Below are 22,739 nucleotides of genomic sequence, written 5' to 3'. Positions count from 1 at the left end.
AGATATGGTAGAGGTAAAGGAAAGACCCCAGTCGTTAGAGTTTAATTCATCAATAAATTTGGCAGCCTCCACAGTATTTCCCCTCCATATAATAAACAGATCGTCTATAAAGCGGCGGTACATAACGATGGATTTATCGGCGCCGAGGGATTGCGCGATGTGGATAGACTCGAATGCCCCCATATATAGATTTGCATAACTGGGGGCAAACCTCGTCCCCATCGCGCAGCCCCTCAGCTGCCGATACATCACCCCCTCAAAAGAAAATACATTGTTCTCAAGAATGAAAGTTATACCCCTCAATAAAAAGTTTTTTTGAGGATCTTGTAAGTTAGGGTCCTCATCTAGGAATTTTTTAATTGCCTGTAAACCCAATACATGTGTGATATTGGAATAAAGAGAGCTTATATCGAGTGTAATAAGAAGACAGCCTGGAAGAGGGGGTAATTCTCTCAATAGTCTAATTAAATGTGTGGAATCCTTTAAATGAGAATCTAGGGATAAAACGTACTTCTGTAAAAAAAGATCAATATAGTGGGATAAGTTGGATGTGATAGAATTAATACCAGAAATAATAGGACGTCCAGGGGGATTAAATTTATCTTTATGAATTTTGGGTAAAAAATAAAAATAAGGGACTTTGAATTTTTTAATGTCTAAAAAGGATTTTTCTTTTTTATTGAGGAAGCCAGCTGTAGAGGCCCCTGCTACAAGTCCTTTGTACTCCAAAAAAAAATGGTTACAGATGGGTCTGCTTCTAATTTCACGTAGTAGTTTGAGTCGTCTAAGATTCTGAGGCCCTCCTTGATGTACCAGCCTCTGTTCATTATCACAGTCCCCCCTCCCTTATCTGCTCTCTTTATAATTATTTCTTTATTATCCTGAAGGGTTTTTAATGCACATTTCTCCTGGTAGCTCAAGTTATTCACTTTTTTAGAAATTGGGGGGAATGTCCTAAGGTCCCTCAAAATTAATTGTTGGAAAGTTTCAAGGTGTGAACCTTTGTGATGTAATGGATAAAAATTATTTTTCCCCTTCACATTTACATGAGTGAAAGGGTCCAGTAATGGGGGGCCTGGTATATTAGATTCTTGAATGGAGGGGGATACTGTTGAGCATGAACTAATAGGATGTGATTTTCTCTTATCTTCCAATAGAAAATGTCTTTTTAGTGTCAATTTCCTTATAAATTCATTTAAATCACAGAACAAAGTGAAATTATTAAATGGGACAGCTGGACAGAAAGATAATCCTCGACCTAACAAGGATCGTTCAGCTTCAGATAGCACATAGCTAGAAATATTAAAAATGCCCCCACAACCGATAGGGGTTTCTATCTGCAGGGAATTTGTATTCTGGTTCATTGGCAAGATTTCATTTTCTTTATATTTGGATTGTGTCTCAATTTCGGCATTTGGACTATTTTTGTTATTGAGGCCTCGGGTTTTTCCACTCCCTCTACATCCCCTAAATTTCTTTTTCGTTTTGGACAACGTCCGGGGACCACGTGAAAAAAATGTGTAATTTTCGTTTTATTAGTTTGAGATGCAACTGCATTCTGTGTTTGAGGATTTATCAAGATACTATTTTCATTCAAAATCGGAGATAATTCCAAGGATGTCATTCTGTTTATAGGGGGTTTTATGTGGTTTATACCATTTGTTTTATCAGAAGGTCTCCCTTGATTAAAAATATTCAGTGTATCCGCTATCGGGATCTGACCAGATGACTCCCCAGCAATAGGAATCTGTATTGCACTAGAAAGCTCTGAGATATTAGATCCACTATGGCAGGGTTCCCCAACTCCGGTCCTCAAGGCCCACCAACAGGTCATGTTTTCAGGATTTCCTTAGTATTGTACAGGTGGTGTAATTATTACCTGTGCAGGTGATGCAGTTATCACCTGAGCAATAGTAAGGAAATCCTGAAAACATGACCTGTTGGTGGGCCTTGAGGACTGGAGTTGGGGAACCCTGCACTATGGGATATCTCCTGTGTGTTAATATGTAATGTGAAGTTCAGTTCATCAATATCTGCTACTTGTGTGGAAATAGTAGACGGATTAGCAATAAATTCTACATCTGCTGCTTGTGTGGATAAAATAGGTGGATCAGTAATCAGTATGGAGGGAGGAGTAATTTCCATACACATTCCCTCTATTATAAGGTCATTATTTTTTTCCAAATTAGAATTAAATGCAGTATTTTTCTTGTAATTATTGTTAATGGATAACTTCTTTTTATGAGTCTCATATATTGCTTGTTGTTTTTTTATTCATAAAAAACTGTTTTTGAAAACTATTCACTTGTTTTGTATGGTTATCAGGATCATTGCTTAGAATAGGGGATGATGGATTATCCCTAGTTGTTCTCTGCATAGAGATGATGGGAACAGGTGAAATTTGAAGTGGTGATTGGATTTTTTCTTTTTTAGAGTCTTTTATATCTCTTTCATATTTTTTGGCTTTTTTATTTATTAAATCATTTTCAAACTTAGCCAGTCTTAGTTTTACCTCATTATCTGTGGCAAAATATTCCGCAGATGAAGAAAAGAACTCCAAATCCCCTTTAATTTTAGCTATTGTTTCTAAAGCATGCATAGCCAGAGTATTCCTTTTATCAATCAACAATCTGATCAGTGTTGTTGAGCAATCAGAAATACACCTGTCCCATCTTTCAGTAAAAACAATATCCTGAGGAAAGGATGAGTTGAGATTCATTCTCAATCCCTTGGGTATTATGTTATCCTTAATGTAATGTTCTAAAAACATCGTGTCTACGTGATTAGTTATTTCTATTTTGCTATTATTTTCTAAGTTCAAAAACAGTCCACGTAACCTTTTTTGATCTGTATCATTCAGCATAGTTGGATTAGTATATATGCATCTGTCGCCATCTTTAGAGTCTTTACTAAGGGCTGTAATGATCAGAGATAATCTAAATTTCTCTCTATTGGTCACATAAAAGTCCATAATGATCCAGCAATTTAGATTTTAAAGTCTTAAACACAGTTCTTATCTGTTGACGATTCTGCAAGATTTTTCCGTCTCTCGATGTGTTGAATAATCTGAGTCGCCCAATTTGCAGCTCCTGGTCTTGAGGCTAAGCCCCCAGCAATAGCAGACTCAATATGTAAAGAGAGGAGAGAACAAGGCGCAATGGGTGACTCAGTATTGCAATTGTTAGAGGGGTGTGAGGATGGCTACTAACCTTATGAAGTTGTGCACCTCTGCACAACCCCAGTGTAAAGCTCCACAAGCTCCGCTCTGTTGGTGGCTGTCATCTATTTCCAGCGGCGTTCACAGATCCTGATCTCTCGGTGGTGGATCACGTGGTCAGGTTAGTTGCATGTAACGCCGAGATGGACGCCCAGCTTCACCAACACCCCCGGCAGCGTTCCGGAGGGGTTAGGGCAGCGCAGCTTGGAAAACCAGGGTAGTGATTCTAATTAAATTCCTCCCACAGGTGAAAGAACAATAAGTTAAAGGCAGCTCTACCGCACCCCAACAGGGGGAAAGGGACAATAAATGGATATGAATAGCGGTACCAGAGCGCCAATAACAGGGCAAAAATATTAAAAGGACTGATTTATTAATATACACACAACGCGTTTCGGTGGACACAGCCACCTTCATCAGGTGTGACAAGCAGCAAACAATTGATCCTTATATACATTTGACTAGGTATACAATTACTTAAAAGGGGCGGGGCCAGATACAGAGTAATACCTCTATATTAACCCCTTGAGTTCATATATGCTCAATAGAGTAAAAAGGATTGTTATAAAATAATGCCTAATGAAGCATATAGGGTTCTTATAAAAAGGATTCGCTGTAAAAAAACAACAACTTGTGAATCCTATAATCTTAATACTTCATAGGATATATTGTCATCTACCACCCTATATTTTAGATTATATAAAAAAATAATAATAATTTTTACATACAACATAAAACAATGCATAAATATAAAGTATAAAATTACAATCAGTTTCTATCATTATAATTAGGAAAAGTAGACGAAGAAAGGAAAGAGAAAAAAAAGAGAAAAAAAAAAAAAAAAAAAAAAATCCCCCCCCAAAAAAAAAAAAAAAAAAAAAAAATAATAATAATAAAAAAAAAATTAAATTTTTTTCTGGTACCGCTATTCATATCCATTTATTAATGTTACAAGTACTGGCCTATTAGCCTGAAATGCCATGTATTTTGTACAGTATATCAATTGTACAAGCAAGTCTCTGTCGAGATTTTCTGTATAGCTTCTTTTAACAAGGAGGAGGCAGCGACCCTAAGCAGGGAGCTCTCAGACTATTGGCTTTAATAGACTTGTTACAGCGGTAGTACAAAGGGCATAATACACTGTATACTAACTCTTTCTTTCTTTTCTTGACTACTGGCCCAGAAGGCTGCCTAGGGCCAATGCTCATTGTATAGCTACATCTTCATCTACTACTTATTAGCTAAAAAAGAGAGTTATATGACTGCGAACATAACTGTGTGTGCCGAGTCCAATCAAATCAAATGCCTATAAGTGTTGAAAAATACCACAGATAGCATACAATACAGCATATATCAGTTAATAAAGCTACAATCTAGTATAATGATTCTTCCACCCAATACATTTTAATATCCTTCAAAAATAGTATGACACTCTGTATCGATTAAAGGGAACCTATTAACTAATTACAGAACTGCATTTGTCATTAAATTCTGATTTCTAGTCACTCCAATGTTAACCCCTTTCTGACCTGAGGCGTATTAGTATGCCCCAGGTCATCACCCCCGGTTCAGCGCGGGCTCCGGCGCTGAGCCCGCACTGAACCGGGCACATGTCAGCTGATTTATATAGCTGACATGTGCCTGCAACAGCTGCAGGTAGAATCGCCATCCACCTGCAGCAGACCCCTGTGGTTGTCATGTCTCGATTGCTATGAGCACCACCCAGTGGTCGGCGCTCATGGCAATTGAGCATTTCTGCAGCATACAAGCGTTCTGCTCATCGCTTGTATGCAGCAGAAGCAATCTGACAACTGCTGCTTCTAATCTCCTATGGAGACTATTGAAGCATGCAGAAAGTGTAAAAAAATGTTTTTAAAAATATAAAAAAAAAATAAAAAATATAAAAGTTTAAATCACCCCCCTTTCGCCCCATTCAAAATAAAATAATAAAAATACAAACCCACATACACATATTTGGTATCGCCGCGTTCAGAATCGCCCGATCTATGAACATAAAAAAATTAATTAATCCGATCGGTAAACGGCGTAATGAGAAAATAATTCTAAACGACAGAATTAAATTTTTTTGCTTGTCGCAACATTGCAATAAAATGCAATAACGGGCGATCAAAACAACAGATCTACCCCAAAATGGTATTAATAAATATGTCAGCTAGATGCGCAATAAATAAGTCATCAGCCAGCCCCAGATCCCGAGAAATGGAAACTCTATGGGTCTCGGAAATGGCGACATTTTTTTTTAGCAAACTTTGGATTTTTTTTAACCACTTAAATAAAAAATAACCTATACATGTTTGGTATCTACGAACTCGTAATGGCCTGGAGAATAAAAATGACAGGTCAGTTTTAGCATTCAGTGAACGTGGTAAAAAAAAAAAAAAAAAAAGCAACTGTGGAATTGCATTTTTTTTGCAATTTAACCTCACTTGGATTTTTTTTCCCATTTTCCAGTACATGATATGGTAAAACCAGTGATTGCTTTTAAAATTACAACTTGTCCTGCAAAAAATAAGCCCTCACATGGCCATATTAACAGAAAAATAAAAAGGCTATGGCTTTGGGAAGAAGGGGAGCAAAAAACAAAAACGCAAAAACGGGAAATCCCAAGGTCGTTAAGGGGCTCCAGCGTTTTTTTTAAATTTTACCTTTGGAGTGGTGCTTAAAATCCAAGTCCCTTGCCCCCTGTCTGATACTCACCTTTCGGCATTTTCATCTATTTTGCCGCCTCTCCGGTCGGTTTCCGGCAGTTCGAAACCTGCCGGCTTCTCCAGTGTTTCATGGTGCTAGCCGGAGGTCACTAATTAATGTAAGTCTATGAGAACCTCGGTCTGGCTTTCCTAGACTTGCATTGAGAGATGTGACATAGCTTCTGACTTACGGTCAGTCAAAAGCTGCGATCACAAGATGGAAGCAGGGGACTTACATTTAAAGCATCACTCCAGTGGTGAAAAAACAAACACTGGAGTGGTGCTTTGGGGAGTGCCTGCATATTCATAAAAAAGAGCTTTTTAATTTTGTGTGCAGAATATTCAAATTAGTATTACTAGTCAGACAGGCGTGCACTTAGTGCTGAACAGTCCAGCCACCAGCCGATATCATGCCTACAGAGGCATAATTATAGTCTCTGTAGTGCTTCTCAGACTCCTCCCTGCTAACTAAATCACACAAATGCCAGCGACGGCTGTGACCTCAAGCATGCACAGTGATCCTCTACCTATGTGCCACTGACCTGTCATAACGCTGTGCAGACCCGTAGTCTGACCAACCTAGTTCTTCCCTCTGTGATCTCACAGCACATGCGCTGAGCTGTTGGGTCGGTTAACCATCATCTGCCACTAAGAGCTGTAATTGGGTAGACCCGGAGGCGAGCTGATTTAATCACAAATTGGCGCCACCGTGGGACAATTGCAGATGGGTTGCCATTAAAGATGAGGGTCTGATGAAGACCGTTGTACCTGTCATTATGCTGCTCCTACGTAGAAATGCCATAGACCGTGATTTGTATTATGTCAGATCGCAGGTTCAAGTCCCTTAAGGGGACCATAAATTACAATAAAAAGTAAAAAAAAATGTTTAAAAAATTATAACAAATTAAAAAAACATAAAAGCTTGAATCACCCAGTTTTATCCTATTAAAAAAAATTGTTATCACCCCATTCATAAAAGTCTGATATATAGCATGTAGTAATACTGGTTTCTAGGAGTATCTTAGCATAGGTAGCAGTCCTATGTTAACCATCTTTTGCTGCCTCAAAGGGTCTAAAGAACCGTCTGTGCCATAAGAAGACACCAATATTATAAACTGTACATGGTAGGTGTTGGGCAACGCAACACATTTTGCATTGGGGTCATTAAGTCGATTGGATGAATTCTACAATCATCTTTATTAATATTCCAAATCAATTACCTAAGAGTGCTTTAAAGGGTTTTATTACTATTTTATTGGTTGTTATAGAAATGAAGAAAATATTCACTTGTCTTCTCCAGGTCATTTCCATTGTTTCACAGTCAAGTAAATCGGCCCCTTCCAAATGCTTAGCAAACATTCCTTATTGCCTAGAAATGGTATGTAACCAAGGAAACCAGCTCCCCCGTTCATTGTATCAAACTTATCTTTTACCTGCAGCCAATATGAGATCTCAAGGCACATGAATGTCAATGCATTCCCGATAGTATTTGGTGTTACACATTCAGTATCTCAATATACTCTCAGCTGCTCTGAAGTTTTATTTCCCAGAAGTAATGATTCATAGGCAGAATTAGTAAAAACAGAAATGGATCACCATCTGCAGATGTCATCGAATGGAGATGACAGGTTTTATTTTTCACCTCTAAAGCATACAAAGGCAATCATTTTTTAGGGGGCAAAAGGGTCAGCAACTGCAAAAGGTGTCACAATTCTGCTGCATAAATCAAGGAAATGATTCAATGTGGGAAAGTGTTTCAGATTTTGGAATAAAAATATCAGCAAATAGAGAGCAATTTCATAACATAAACTAGAAAAGTGTCCCAATTCGTGTCTTCCATTGTATGCATATATCAGGAGCTGGTCTGATGGTGAATAGGACGATAGATGCACAATTCCTTGGTACAGTTATAGCTTCGCACATGATGGTTATAGCTTGAGATTATGTGAGTTGCTACCAGTTTTCTGCAACATATAAATATACAATTCACATCTAACACTGAGTTTACGAAGCTTCCATAACAGATTGTACACTGCTTGCAAGCACAGCATATAGGGAGCTCGTTTAGAGCAGGCAGCAGGGACCACTAACCATCCACAATGACATTTCCAGATATGAACCTTGGAGATAAAATAAATTGCTTAATTTTATACTGACATTTTTCTGCAGTCCTGTTGAAAGAGTTACCCTCCACACCACAGTCCTCATGGGACTATGCACAATCTAAAAGTCAAGAATGCAGCCTCGAACTGGTTAAGAATCCATGACCCATTCTCTACGAAAGTCCAACAATCGTGTGAAGGGTTTGTAGACTACCTGTCATGGAAGGCACATTTACTAAAGAAGTATACCTGTTAAAATAGACTCCCTCAACTAATGGTAACTTGATCTAGAGATGTATCAATTCATTTATTTATGTGTGTATTATTATATAATTATTGATCTAGACATTTAGTCTTTATCTAGAAATTTTTGAGCTGTAGAATTTTTCTCATGTAGCATGCAGAAGACTAATGTTAACTGCACCCAGAAACATAGCTAGGCTGGTCACCCACATACTACAGCTCAAGGGCATAAATCACTATTCACTACTGTGTTTGCATCTGCATGTCTCCTTTACGCCACGGCTCCACTATCAATATTTGTTCAGTATTCGGTCAGTATTTTTTCTCAGGAGTGGGAACAAAAACCAGGAGTGGGTGATAAATGCAGAATTGGTGACTTGTTTCTATTATACCTTTTCTCTGATTGTTCTTCACCTGGTTTTGTCCCACACTCTGGAGAAAAAATACTGACCAAATACTGATAGTGGGGCCGTGGCCTTAGGGTTCATGCACATGGCCGTACTTTCGGTCCAAGTGCGATATGACAAAACATCTGATCGCAATCGGACCAATGTTATTTTATGGAGCCATGTACATGTCAATTTTTTCCTCAGACCGAGCCCGCGTTGGATCCAATGATCGGATCTCACTTTGCCATCCAAGTCAATGAGTCCATGGAAAACATCGGACTGGAGTCTGATGACATCTGAGTGCAGTCTGATTTCCACGAACTGATAGAAAGGAGAAGACGGACAAATTTTTTTGAGAATCAGGTCACATTATGGTCACACTCTGATCAAACTCTGATCAGAGTGTGATTAGCATAATGGGCCCTATAATCTGGGATGAGAGAATATGCGGTCGTCTGCACCTCCCCTTAGAGAGAAAACTGGTTCAAATCTATGGACAGAAAAAATATATATATTGGATGACATACCTCATTAACAACTATGATAAGTATAACTGAACGAAAAAGGTGTTGGTTTTTGGCACCAAAAGTCATAAGCGCAGAACTGTCAGCTAATGCTACATTTATGTCTACTGTATGAGTCAGAGCACAAGTTTACATTTAGATTAAAGGATCCAGGCGTGACTATGATGTACACAGAGATAATCATTTCATTGGGATAATGTATACATTACAAAACATTTTTTTTACCAATAAAAGGCCATAAAATCATTTGCTAAAAATCATGATTGATTATGCACAGATCAGCCATAATCTGTGATTTTAATAAAATGGATTATCCCATTATAATGGCACCTGTTAAGAAGTGGGGTAAATTAGATAACAAAGGAACAGTCAGTTCTTGAAGGTGTTAGAAGCAAAAAAAAACATGGGTAAGCAGAAGAGACTTTGGCAATGGTCACTAATTACCAAAAGTGGTCTAACAAGTGAACCATCAGGGTCATGGGCCTCCAAGGTTCATTGATGTGTGGGAGGAAAGGTTAAACTATGTAGTACAATCTCAAAGAAGAGCAATTATGTCACAAATTGCTGAAAAGGTTAATGCTGGAAAGGTGCAGAATACACAGTACATTGGAGCTTGTTGCCTATGGGTCTGCATGGCTGAAGATGGGTCAGAGTGCCCATTCGATAGGACTCCATCTGGCATCTGAAACGCGTTGCATGAATAAAAGACTGTCATCTACACCTCTGGATGTTCCCGTCCTTGGCAGCACTCCTGTCACCACAGTTTTGCTTTTTTCTTCTTGGTTCACTCTTACAGACTGTCTTGGTATTTCTGGACGGTTGGTAATCCTTCAGTACTTGCCATAAATATGACGTCTTTTACTTGTTCTAAATGCTAAACCTACAAAAGACAAAAATATATCTCATACCCTACCATCATTATATATAAATGTAAAGCAAAGTTGCATAATAAATATAGGGTACTTAGTGACTAAGTGTCACTAAGTACCCTATATTTATTATGCAACTTTGCTTTACATTTATATATAATGATGGTAGGGTATGAGATATATTTTTGTCTTTTGTAGGTTTTGCTTCTTTTTGCTAGTGTGAACATGCTCCTATTTCTTGCATGTCTACCATCTTAGACCTCTGTTCACATTGCTTGGTTTTTTGTTCTAAATGCTGCTGTTTTCCTGAATCTGCCATTGTTTTTTTTTAATGTTCCTGTACTTAAAATATGATCCACTGTATGTATCCAGTCTTGTTACCAAGGAGGTGTAATCCTTGTCTCTTCTCTACGGAGGACTTTTTGAGATTCCAGTCTACTTGGCTAAAAGTAATAGAATTATATTCAGGTACAATAAAGAAGAGGGGTTGTATCTCGGGAGCAGGGAAAAAAAAAATTAAACCAGGTAAACAAATGATATATTTCAGGGAAATGACAAGTGGCCTTTAGTATTACAAATTGTATGGTGACCTTAATGAACCATACTGAACCTTGGAAGTACTGCATGTTATATAAAGATGGCTTACTTCATTACTTGCCATATTATAACTAATGCTACCCTAGAATAATGAAGAATATCTCAGTAAATTAGTAGCATCGCATGTAGCCATATCATTTTTGGAATTTTTCTTTAATAACGCATAATATTGTGAATGCAGCCAAACATAGAATATAACGCCTATACATCAAATTTGCATACACATAGAAAACTGAATTAAAGAAAATAAAATCCACTCACTTATTAAAATTTCATCTCGCTACAGTAATAATATCAGTGGCTACACTTCATTTTTCAAGGCGCTGTTTTCATATTCAATGTATTATTCAATTTTAAAATCAACACAAGATTACACAATATACAAGACAAATAACTTGATTTAAAACAAATAAAGTATGAAACAGTGGAAATATTAAAATGCTCTAATAGCTGTGATCTAGAGCAGAGTCAAAGTTTTCTTGAGTAATTCATTTTATTTTATTATGGTAATAAATAGTAAAGAGATATCAAATTTTTGGAACTTGATGTAAATTCCTTCATCCACATTGGTTTACTTACAGAGGTCCCTGAAAATGTTACATTCATCTAAATATGGCTGACGGATTCTTGCCAAAATAACACCATTCTGATGGATCCAACTGATATTTAGTTGTAGAAAGTTCTGGAACAAATCTACCATGTGTTAATTTTCCCTACCAAATTAGCATGGCCCCGGTAATTGTATTAAATTGATGCTTATATAACTGTTAAAAGGGACATATACCGATATCACATTGGAGCTGCTAGATCAATTAGCTGATCAACATAGATTCTTACCCATGACCCCTAGGACTTCCCACATACACCTGATTTCACTGGAGAAGTGCCTACATCCTTCCTGATATTTCCCATGCCAAGGTCACTGCTTGAGAAATATAATACTATATGCTGGATATTTAGATGAATGACTGACCAAGTAATACATCTCCCGATATATTCCCTTACGTAATCTCCGGTCCTCCCAAGGCCTCCTTCTCGCCTCCACACTTATTCGTTCCTCACCCAAACGCCTCCAAGATTTCTCTTGAATATCTCCCATCCTATGGAATTCTCAGCCTTAACATGTCCGATTATCCACCACAGCTGGATCCTTCAGACGGAACTGAAAACCCATCTCTTCAAACAAGCTTACAGCCTGCCATGACCACACTGCCTCCTTAACACCGAAGCTACTGCAACCCCCCCAACCTACTGTCTCCTTCCCCATCATCCTGTAGAATGTAAGCAATGGCAGGGTCCTCTTCCCTCTGTATCAGTCTATCATTGTTAGTTTTGTTTACTGTAAGTGATATCTGTATTTGGTATGTAACCCATTCTTATGAACAGCACCATGGAATCAATGGCGCTATATAAATAAATAATAATAATAATAATGGATGATGTGAGTCTGCCAGAACAAGAAAAGTCTGCAGCAAAGCATACACCCCGTATGACAAAGTGCAAACGGTCAGGGGTTATCATGATGAGACAACATGTTCAACAGAACATTCCTACGTACACCATTCAACAATTTTAATTCAGTTTTCACTGGAGGGTTGTTTTTAAGCCATGGAGTTAAAGAGGACCTGTGATGTCCTCATTATTTATCCCCTATATGCTTATCTCAATGTGTTTCTGAAGGAGAAGAAGCAACAGGCTGCATGTTTCTTTGAATGGACACTTTGTTTCCCTGAGAGACTCTGGATGATTATCTTTTTATGTTTTTTTTACATGTTCATGCTGATTTGTCCTGTGTAAATAATTGATTTTCTTGCAGGATTTTCATGAAGCTGAGAGGTTGCAATACTTAGTGGCACCACAAGACTTCACTACTTTGACTGGTGGTGGGGACGATTCGCCACTTAGGTAGTCACTAGTGGTGATGGTGGTGAACTGTATCACAACACCAAGGGGAAGTCTTGGTAGAGTGGATATAAGGTTGTGTTCTTGGCACCATTGGGTGTACATAATTTACTCATAGCAGGGGCAGATATATCAGTGGTTCAACCTATGCAGCCACACAAGGACCCAAGAGGTAAGGGGCCAACTTTCATACCGTTAAGAAGCAGGAATTATGAATTATGATGAGATATTGGACTGCAAAGGGCCCTTATATTGTTCTTGCACAAGGGCCCTCTTCACTCCTAACTCATAGTGTGGGGACAAAGGAACCCGCATTTTGCCTACACCTATCCAGAGGCAGTACAGACTAAGTGGGACATCTACTTGTAAGGAGTCAGTTCATTAGGGTTCATGGGGGTGTTTGGCTGAAAGACAACAAATCTAGTTAGAGTTATTCCTTTTATGTCTCTTAACCACAGAAAAGAGGGTTTTTCTCAATAATCTGACTATTGTATATATTTTACCATAAATTAAACTGAAGTAGATAGTGTTGTATTAGTAGTAGTGGTGGTAGTAATAATAATAATATATACAATTAATTACTAGGAATAGTGCTTGTGTATGTTGTGATAGAAACTGGAAATAATAATATTAATAATAATAGCAATGTATAGACTGAAGTGCGAGTAATACTACTTTGTGGCTATAGTAAAAGTAGTAGTAATAGAGGTAGTAATAATAATAATATATACACTTAATTTCTAGGAATAGTGCTTGTGTAATTGTCACAGAATTTGTGGAAATGATAATATTAATAATAATAGTAATGTATACATTGAAGAACTAGTAATACTATTTTGTGGCTGTAGTAAAAGTAGTAGCAGTAATAATAATTATAATAATAATAATAATAAAAAAATGAATGTATATTTTGAAGTACTATCAATAATGCACGTGGTTGTTGTGATAGTACTAGTTCTGGTAGTAGTAATAAGAAGAATACTTAGATGTATATATTATTATTATTTGCAATGTATTAATAGTAGTTCATTTTGCAGTGGTAATAATAATCACAATTAATATTATACTGACAATTTACCATGATGGCGGTAAAATAATATACTAGTAAAATAAATGATTAACACTAAAAGCTACATTTATAGTTCTCCTAAACCTTTTAGATATATGGGGCAACACTGTCTATGTCTCATCTACTAGAAACGCCATGCTGTTTGATTGGTGCTATCCTCCGCTATCATTCAATTTCAAAGAAATATAGGAATTTCTCCACCGACAAAATCCAACGCCAACTGCATATGACTCATAGAAATAACAGCAGTGCAAATTCTGCACGTTATTCACAAGGCATGAAAAATGTGCTCCCATATTGGATCGTTTGATTGAGAGGTGAAATAGAGTTAATAATTAATAATTCTTCAGGGGCCAATATATGTATCTGCTAATGTTGAATAACTGGTTTATTATTCATACAGTTAGTTATTATTTAATCGGTTTATTTACCTATTTATTTTTCAGCTTTTTGTATGGAAAAAAAAATCAAAATAATGAAAATATAGAGGATTGCGTTTCTTAAGGGTTATTTTTTTAATAATACACTTTCAAGTTAACGAGCTTCTTTCCGAGCTAGTTGCCTATATGGAGGCTCAATGCCACACACATATGCACTTTTAGAGGTTTAATGCTACATTTCACTGACAATGCATCTTATATAACAAAAAAAAAGGAAATCCAAGGCTTTTATTACAACTGACTCCATCGCAGAGGAAGTCGTCAAATGATAGCAGGCCCAATTCTTTCATTAGTATGTATGAACTATTTACCATAACAAAGATTTCACATACTCATTCCTGAAAACAGCTGAAAAACCTCCAACAATATCTGAAATTTCTAGCCTCATGTGCCTACCCTCTTCTCTTTGTGATGTTCCCCTGATTTTAGCAGGAAAGGGTCAGAGAGGGCACAGACGTTGGCAGTAAAAAGGACAGCCTTTGTGTTATGTGGTTTAGGGAAGAAAGAATAGGCTTAGAGGGAAGTTTTGTAACACAGGGATTTTACTTAACCTCATTAGTTCCAGATGGGCCCCAGTACAGTGACAATTCTCTCCACAGTAAATACTGGTTAATATTACAGAATAACTGGCAGCAGAGCCGGAGACCATTTCTGGGTGTTTATTTATGTGCACTCAGCTATACTCAGTGAGATCTTGACTGACGGAGAAACCTGAAATGCAGTTCCACCCAGTAATTCTATACTGCTCCTCTTCCTCCAGCTCACACATATGTTGTGACTTCTAGTCTATCATCCCATTGTTTGTCTATCTGAGTCTTGTCAAACAGTTTTCTAAGGTAGCGCATCAAAGTGACGCTCTGAAAGCCACCGCTGGTCTCGCTGCAGTATGAATGCTTCTATGTAGCCTACAGGATTTACCTGTTTGCGAAAAAGAGATCACCAGTTATCTGTGCGGAGTATTACACGTCTATAGTTACCATATGATCGGCCATTACTGTCTTCAAGTTTCATCTGTTCTAAAATAAATCTTTAATATCTGTGAAATAAATGCAATGGCAGGAGGCTTATTTATCTAAGATCAAAAGCTATTAAGCAGAGAAAAGTTTATTATAGAATATATGCTATGACTATTACTCTAGAAGATTACCACTCTGATGCACAACAAATGTCTTTATTACTTAAATTATTAACTAACTATCTAATAAATAATAAATAAATGATCTACCTGTCTGTCTTTTTCTCTTTTTGATCCAATATATCTATATATATATATATATATATATATATATATATATATATATATTTCTTCATCCATCTAATATATCTCAAATCTGTCTATCAATCTATCCATATCTATCTATCTATCTATCTATCTATCTATCTATCTATCTATCTATCTATCTATCCATATATCTATCTGACTGTCTTTCTTTTCATCTACTCTATCTATCTGTTCATGTATCTACTGTATCTAGTATCTATCTCTTTGTCTATCTATTCAATGTGTTTTCTATTTATTCTATCTATCTATATGTATCTATCCCACATTAATCTATCAATCTCTATATCTCGAATCTATATATGTACATCTCCCATATCTATCTATCTGACGATCTGTCTTTCTTTTTATCTTTTGATGTACTCTTTCTATCTGTTCATCTATCTCTTGTATTTCGTAGCTGTCTGTTTGTCTATCTATTGAATGTGGTATCTATTTCATACCTACCTTTCTCATCTATCTATCTATCTATCTATCTATCTATCTATCTATATGTATCTATCTCACATTAATCTATCTATCTTACATATCTTCACATGGACCACTTTCATATCTATTTCTTATCTATTATCTATCTCTAAAACTATTTATCTATCTAACCATATCTATTATCTATCTATCCATATCCATCTATCAATCTATCTATCCATATCTATTATCTATCTATCCATATCTATCTATCTATTATCTGTCTATCTATTATCTATGTTTCTGTGTTTATCTATCTATCTATCTATCTATCTATTATCTATCTATATTTCTATCTATCTATCTATCTATCTATCATCTATCTATCTACAATCTTTCCCGATCTATCTATTTATCTATCTATCTATCTATCTATCTATCTGTCATCTATCTATCCATATATCTATCCATATATCTGTCTATCTGTCATCTATCTATCCATATATCTATTAGCTATCTACTTATCTATCTATCTATCCATATATCTATTAATCTATTTATCTATCCATATGTCTATTATTTATCTATCTATCTGTCATCTATCTATCCCTATCTATCTATGTATATATCTCATATCTATATATCTGACTATCTGTCTTTCTTTTTCTCTTTAGATCTATCTATCTATCTATTCAGTTTATTTTCCACCTATCTATCCATCCATCTATCTATCTATCAATTTCATATTTATCTGTATCTCTTGTATAATTAATATATATATCTCTATCACATCTATCTGTCTATCTATCCATCTATCTGTCTATCATGAGTTATTATTTTAATAACACTTCCTTTAATTCATTGTTCGTGAAATGGTGGTTATTACGTATACACACAAACGTCTTCAAAAACCTCCATGTTCAATCATGGCTACATTTCTTCCCTTAGATGTATAATTTTGCTTTCTGTAATATTTGTGAGAAATATTGGCAAAGAGTTAACATTTCTGATTCTACATAAAATGTATATGCCATTATTATTTTTTATTATTATTTTTGTTTATGTGGTTATTGTTTCTAATACTTCTGACAACAGCAAAAATTACAAGTAATGATGACCTTACGTCTCATCTAGAGGCAGTTAAAATGAAGACAAGGAAACAAAATAAAATTTAGAATATAAACATCAGCGTGCACATGTTTTTCTATGTTAACACTGATGGATTGGAAAAACTTTTGAATCATAAAATAAAAATTAAATCTTCAGTGGAGGATATGTGTCTTGACAATTGTCAGGGATCTACATAGCAAAAGTGCATGGACAATATCATGCTTATATAAAAATAAACTAAAAAGGCAAATCAGCATTCTATAGTGATGAAACAAGCATTTCCTAAGAGTTTTACCAGGCCGCCTCCACCGGCTGAGACTTTGTAAGCCACTTACAGTTTGACACATGGATAGAAGATAATATCTTGTTAGTATCCAGGGTAAGAGTTCCTATTGTTACTTGGTCTGATACAGAAGTAAACTTACTCCAGTCGTCCATTGTCAGAAGTTGTCTCAATAGACATATAAATTATAAACTGGTCTTCCCAGGGAAAAAAATGTTCTCAAAGAGCCTACATCCAAGGACAAGAAAATATTTGAGACGTGCTCCTAGGATCTATGAAGTGTAAATTCAATTTTGTATTCTATAGATACAGATATAGATTCTATAGATAGAGTAGAGTGCATAGCATTTTTTTGAGTAATATTTGTAGTTTAGATGTGTCGTTTAGAAGTGTAGTTTAGATGTGTAGGCCTAAGCCTACACACAAATAGAGACCAGATTAATTTTGATTTACAGTAACAAGCCACCAAAATGACAAATTGTTGTATATATAAGGCTTTGCGATAACTATTTATCTATGTTTAAGTTGTATATAGAGATAGTAAATTCTACCATCATTAGGATCTTCTCTGATTTAGAAGACACACTTGACAAATCGACCCTACACCCAACTATTGATCAAGTAGTTCTATCGCTGCGAGGCAACCAAAGGGCAGAAGGTTCTCCCAACTTGTTCTGGTGCTTACAACATACTATATATATATGACTGATAGTAAATGTCCGATACTGATATATAAGGGATTAGTAGACACTATTACTTATTCCACTTACTAACCCTAACCTGAAGACATTGCTACTAAGGGTCGTCATTACATGAGCAAGGAAACTTTTCACTGGAGACAATTACTTGTTTCAGGATGGAACAGTAGACAGTTATTTCAGTTGTCTAGAATGACAAATTGTCTCTTCATACAAGTCACGCTACAGCAATCATGGTTATTTCCAAACGCTATAGATGGGAATTTTCCAAATTAGATATAGACATACTGGGGATTTATCTGAAGATGCAATCATAATGTGAGAATATAACATACATTGGCTATCAGATATTTTTTTTTACCAATCCACTTATGTGTTGGATGTGAGTATTAAACTTTCGACTACTAAGTTAGTAGTACTATTACTACTCTACTACCACAGTATAGTCAAACAAATAGGTCTGAAAGTGATACAGTGAAAAGAGAAAAATACTTATAGGCCGGTGTAGGTATCTTACATCTGATATCTAATGGATTTCAAGGAACTATGAGATTCCCTGATAAGTAGAATCCTCCTATTAAAATTATTCATTTTTCAAACAGTTGTTGGAAAAGTATTGAGAAAATATCAAATTAGTATGAATTTTAATGACAGGCTTGGATTAGGTCAAACAGCCTACATCAAATACATAGTTTACTTTGCAACTTTTTTTTTTATTATTATTTATTCACCAAATTAGATTTTTAGATTAATTTGTCTTTTTTGTTATGGGGTTTGGAATGCTCACATGACATCTAGTATCAGTCTGAAACATACTTTAAAGTTAACTAAAAATATAGTGAAAAAGGGACAAATGGCACAATAAAAATACATATCTTTGTACTATAGTACAAATGTAGCAAATACTATATAATAGCAGAAAAATAATGGCTATACCTTGGAAAATCAGCCATACTATACTGATACCTCAATAGCCGCTATATACCCTTAGTCCCTCTTATTCTATTAATATGGATTCACGAAGACTTTAAATGATAGGAAACTACATATCATTATTTGATCAATTTCCTGGGAAATGGGGACGTTTTCTAGTATAACTAGCTTTCATGCTAACCATTATGAGTCATAACCATGTGTAATGACTCTTAAGCTTGAGGCCTACAGATGCCGAATACTAAACAGATTGTAGAATATATTACATGGGCTACTCTTCACCAGCCAATGACCAAACTCCAATTGCCATCACTCTCTTTCCAATACTAAGGCTGCTATGTGCATGGTAAAAGACAAATGAAGGTATTATCGTGTTCCCTACCAATAGTAATCTAATAAAGTCAGGGACTTCTATAGCTCTTGACTCATTTCCAAAGCTCAAGGAGCAACTTCCTAACAAGACATCAGCATAAACCCTGCAGCACTACTGTGACCCAAGAGTCAACTCTATTCTCATCTCCTCTACAATATTATCAGGACTGCACAGCATGATATTGCTTTGGTGTTCTTCACTACTGACAGCGACTGTATCAGTAAGACTAGACATAGAGGGTTTGTTTTACATTATGCATCCTTCCCTTGAAAATATTGGTGTGTGTATATCTATCTATACAAACACACACACATATATATATATATATATATATATATATATATATATATATATATATATAAATACACACATATATATGCATATATATACCTGTATATAAATATATATATAAATAAATATATATGTACGCATATATATACCTGTATGTATATATATATAAATACATATATATATATACAAATATATATACCTGTATGTACATATATATATATATATATATATATATATATATACACATGGATAGATAGATAGATAGATAGATAGATAGATACATGGATAGATAGATGTGTGGATGGATGGATAGATAGATAGATAGATGGATGGGTAGATAGATAGATAAAGAGAGAGAGAGAGGGAGAGAGATAGATAGATATATAGATAGATAGATAGATAGATAGATAGATAGATAGAAAGATTGATGTGTGGATGGATAGATAGATAGAGAGAAATAGATAGATAGATAGATAGATAGATAGATAGATAGATAGATCATGCTTAGGAATAGCTATATCTATTTCAAGTTAAAATGATCTTGAGCAAGTTCATGGAGTACATGACATGCCCACCCCCCAAAAAATACAACTAATGAATAAATCTGTGTCTATCAAAATAACTGGGATATTAAGAGCTAAAACGAGGGGATACAGAAGTTGATAAATTCTGTGTCAGATTATTCATGAAAAAAATACTAAATATTTGTAGAAATTGGATGGAAACATCTCCCACACTTATAGACAAGAGCTATCCTGGCATTTCTCTGGATAAGGAGCTGCTGCCAAGTTTGTACATTGAAAAGGAATGGAGTGCAGCTACAATACACAAATACAGTAAATACATATACAGAATAACACCCAGCATCAGGCAATATCACATCATGTGGTAAAGTCAGTTCTTTTATGTGAGTTCTTGTGTGGGAACACTGAATGTCTTCTTCATCTCTCCAGCATAAGCCAGCAATCACTGAAGCTGATGAGCTGTGATCAGTGTGTGCTGTGAGGGATGAATTCATTGCACTGTGTAACCTAATAGGTATATTCAGAATTAGGGTCTTCCATGCCTATGTTCTAGCGTCCCCCTAACTGACTGATGGGTGAGACTCATGTCAGCGATGTCGCACTCTTTGCTTCTCAGAGCCGCTAATAGGAGCTACAGCTTGTACAGAGGTCTTGTAGGGAACATGAAGGAGATGCTGTCTTTACCTTCATTACTTGGGCTGCTGGAGGTCCCCGAGATGTAGCAGCAGGTAAGGAGCCATATCCAATGGGTGAAATATGAGGCAAATCCAGAGGCCAGTGGCCGGGAGCATCCAGGGCTGGAGCAGGGCAGTCCATCAGCAGCAGAGCTGGTGCGCAGCATCTTCTCCCAGCAGTAATCCCACAGCAGAGGACCTCTTCCCTAGATGTCCGCTCACAACCCTTCTGAATCCAGCAGCTGGTGAAGAACTTGTCCTTTCCTCTTAGGTCTCGTGTCTTCCTGGGATGTGATCAGGTGTAAAGGCTTTCTCTCCTTCCTCCTCCTCTCCTACAAATAACCCTGATGTGCCTCCTTCTTCTCTCCTCCTCTTCTCCACTTTGATGTGGACGCGTGTGTGTGTGATGATGATGATGAAGACTCACAGGAGCCAGAAGATGGGGGTGGTGGGTGGGATGAGAGATGTGATAACAGCAGCCCCACACACACTTTTCTTCTCCCCACCAAAAGTCAGACGTTAGTAGAATGGGAAAGAAAAAAAAAGAGGAGGTGAGGTGAATGGGAGGAGGAGGCAGATGTTCCAGGGCTGGGGGGACAGCAAGCAGCGATGATGTCCACATTAATGCTGGCAGATAGGGGATAGGACAGGGAGTCAGTGAGTGACAAGCACTGGAGGTGGTAGAGGGCAGACTTGGATGTGAAATAGCTGGATGTGCAGGAAGATGGGAGCAATGGATGACAAGAAGTAACCATCCAGCACAGCTAGCTCAGTGCCAGGATTCTCCACTCTGCCCTCAGTTCTGCTGCCAGGGACACTGTGTAGACATCCTGCTCTGTAGGGGAGGAAGGGATGGAGTCAGTGTGAAGTTCAGAAGCAAGCTCTGTCCACAGCAGCATCACAGGTTGGATAAGAATGCCATGCTGCCTCTGATGCCCGAGTGTCTGCTGCCAGCAGGGCACAAACAGCTCCTGCTGCTAAGCTCTAGTGCTGGATGCAAACACTGTGTTCTCTGCTAGACACACACTACTACTAGAGCCCACAGGAAACACTGTATCCACTAGTGTGTATTCACACCCTGACAATCCCACAAAAGGAGGAATGAGTCTGCCTTATAAATCTCTGCTGTCAGACTCAATGAAATATAAGATTTCCTTCTGAGCTGCTGATACCTGATCCTCAGCACTCATCTATGTATCTTCCCTGCAAGTGCACTGGCACAATGCAATGTGACTTATATTCTTGGGATTCTCCTGTGGAAAATTAGAATGGGGTGATCCTTTTCTAACGATCATGGGGGGGGGGGGGTAAATATCAGTAAAATAAAGGTTTTATAATCATAATGAAACTGGAATAATTCTTAGAAATAGCTCTCACATAATAAGAATATTCCTAAATTACAAATCATATATACAAATATATATATATATATATATATATATATATATATACACACATATATATGTATATATATATGTGCAGACACAGACATATATTTATATACGTGCGGACACATGCATACACATGTATACAATATAGCCATCAGGCTTATAAAGTGATGGCATATCACATGACGAAGATCCCTTGAAATCACTAATGGTGCTGCATGCTGTGTATGGAGCTGTCAGCATTCTCTGCCTATGCAATTAATGGAATAGATAATATTTGTCATCAGGTAACATAAGGAAGGAGGGAGTTTTTTTTTTTAATAAGTAACAAGCAATTTGAGTGTTTTCGCAAATAGTAACAAAGTGCAAACAACAACTTTAAGTTTACTTCCACTGTAGGAAACAATTAAGATAAGTGAGCGACTTGTGCTGCATGCGAAATATCTACCTAGCATGCCACTACCTAGAATGACTTCTTAAATTAAAGTAGGACTAAGTCTTTTCGGCCTCTACGTGTGAATAAAAATGATTCTTCTTCCGGGAGAAAGCAAAAATTTGCAAAATGGTGAGAAATAGAAACAGATGGGAAGATTGATCAAATATACCTGTCATGTGAAAATGCTATTAACCTGCTGATTTGGGGCTAAACTGCAGGTTAATAGCGTTCTGAAATTGCCCAGTGTCTGCAATGAAAGCTCTGTTACTGTGAAAAAATGGA

The 22,739-nt window shown here is 36.7% G+C and overlaps 1 protein-coding gene across 3 annotated transcripts in view; it reads right to left on the bottom strand.

Moving 5' to 3' along the window:
• The window catches only part of EPHA5 (EPH receptor A5), a 585,860-nt gene extending 564,233 nt beyond the window's left edge, over positions 1-21,627 (bottom strand). For 2 of the 3 annotated variants that reach the window (XM_073637053.1, XM_073637052.1), the window contains exon 1: positions 20,644-21,627. In XM_073637053.1, coding sequence (XP_073493154.1) covers positions 20,644-20,800 — 157 coding nt within the window. In that variant the 5' untranslated portion in view covers positions 20,801-21,627. The remainder of the gene's footprint in view (positions 1-20,643) is intronic. The other variant, XM_073637051.1, reaches the window with a different exon arrangement.
• Positions 21,628-22,739: the final 1,112 nt, after the last annotated feature.

Source organism: Phyllobates terribilis, unplaced genomic scaffold (assembly GCF_046119375.1).
Source record: "Phyllobates terribilis strain yellow unplaced genomic scaffold, ASM4611937v1 Scaffold_1__5_contigs__length_1240528914, whole genome shotgun sequence".
NCBI classification, from domain to species: Eukaryota; Metazoa; Chordata; class Amphibia; order Anura; family Dendrobatidae; genus Phyllobates; species Phyllobates terribilis.
This window is presented reverse-complemented; position numbering and strand designations above follow the sequence as displayed.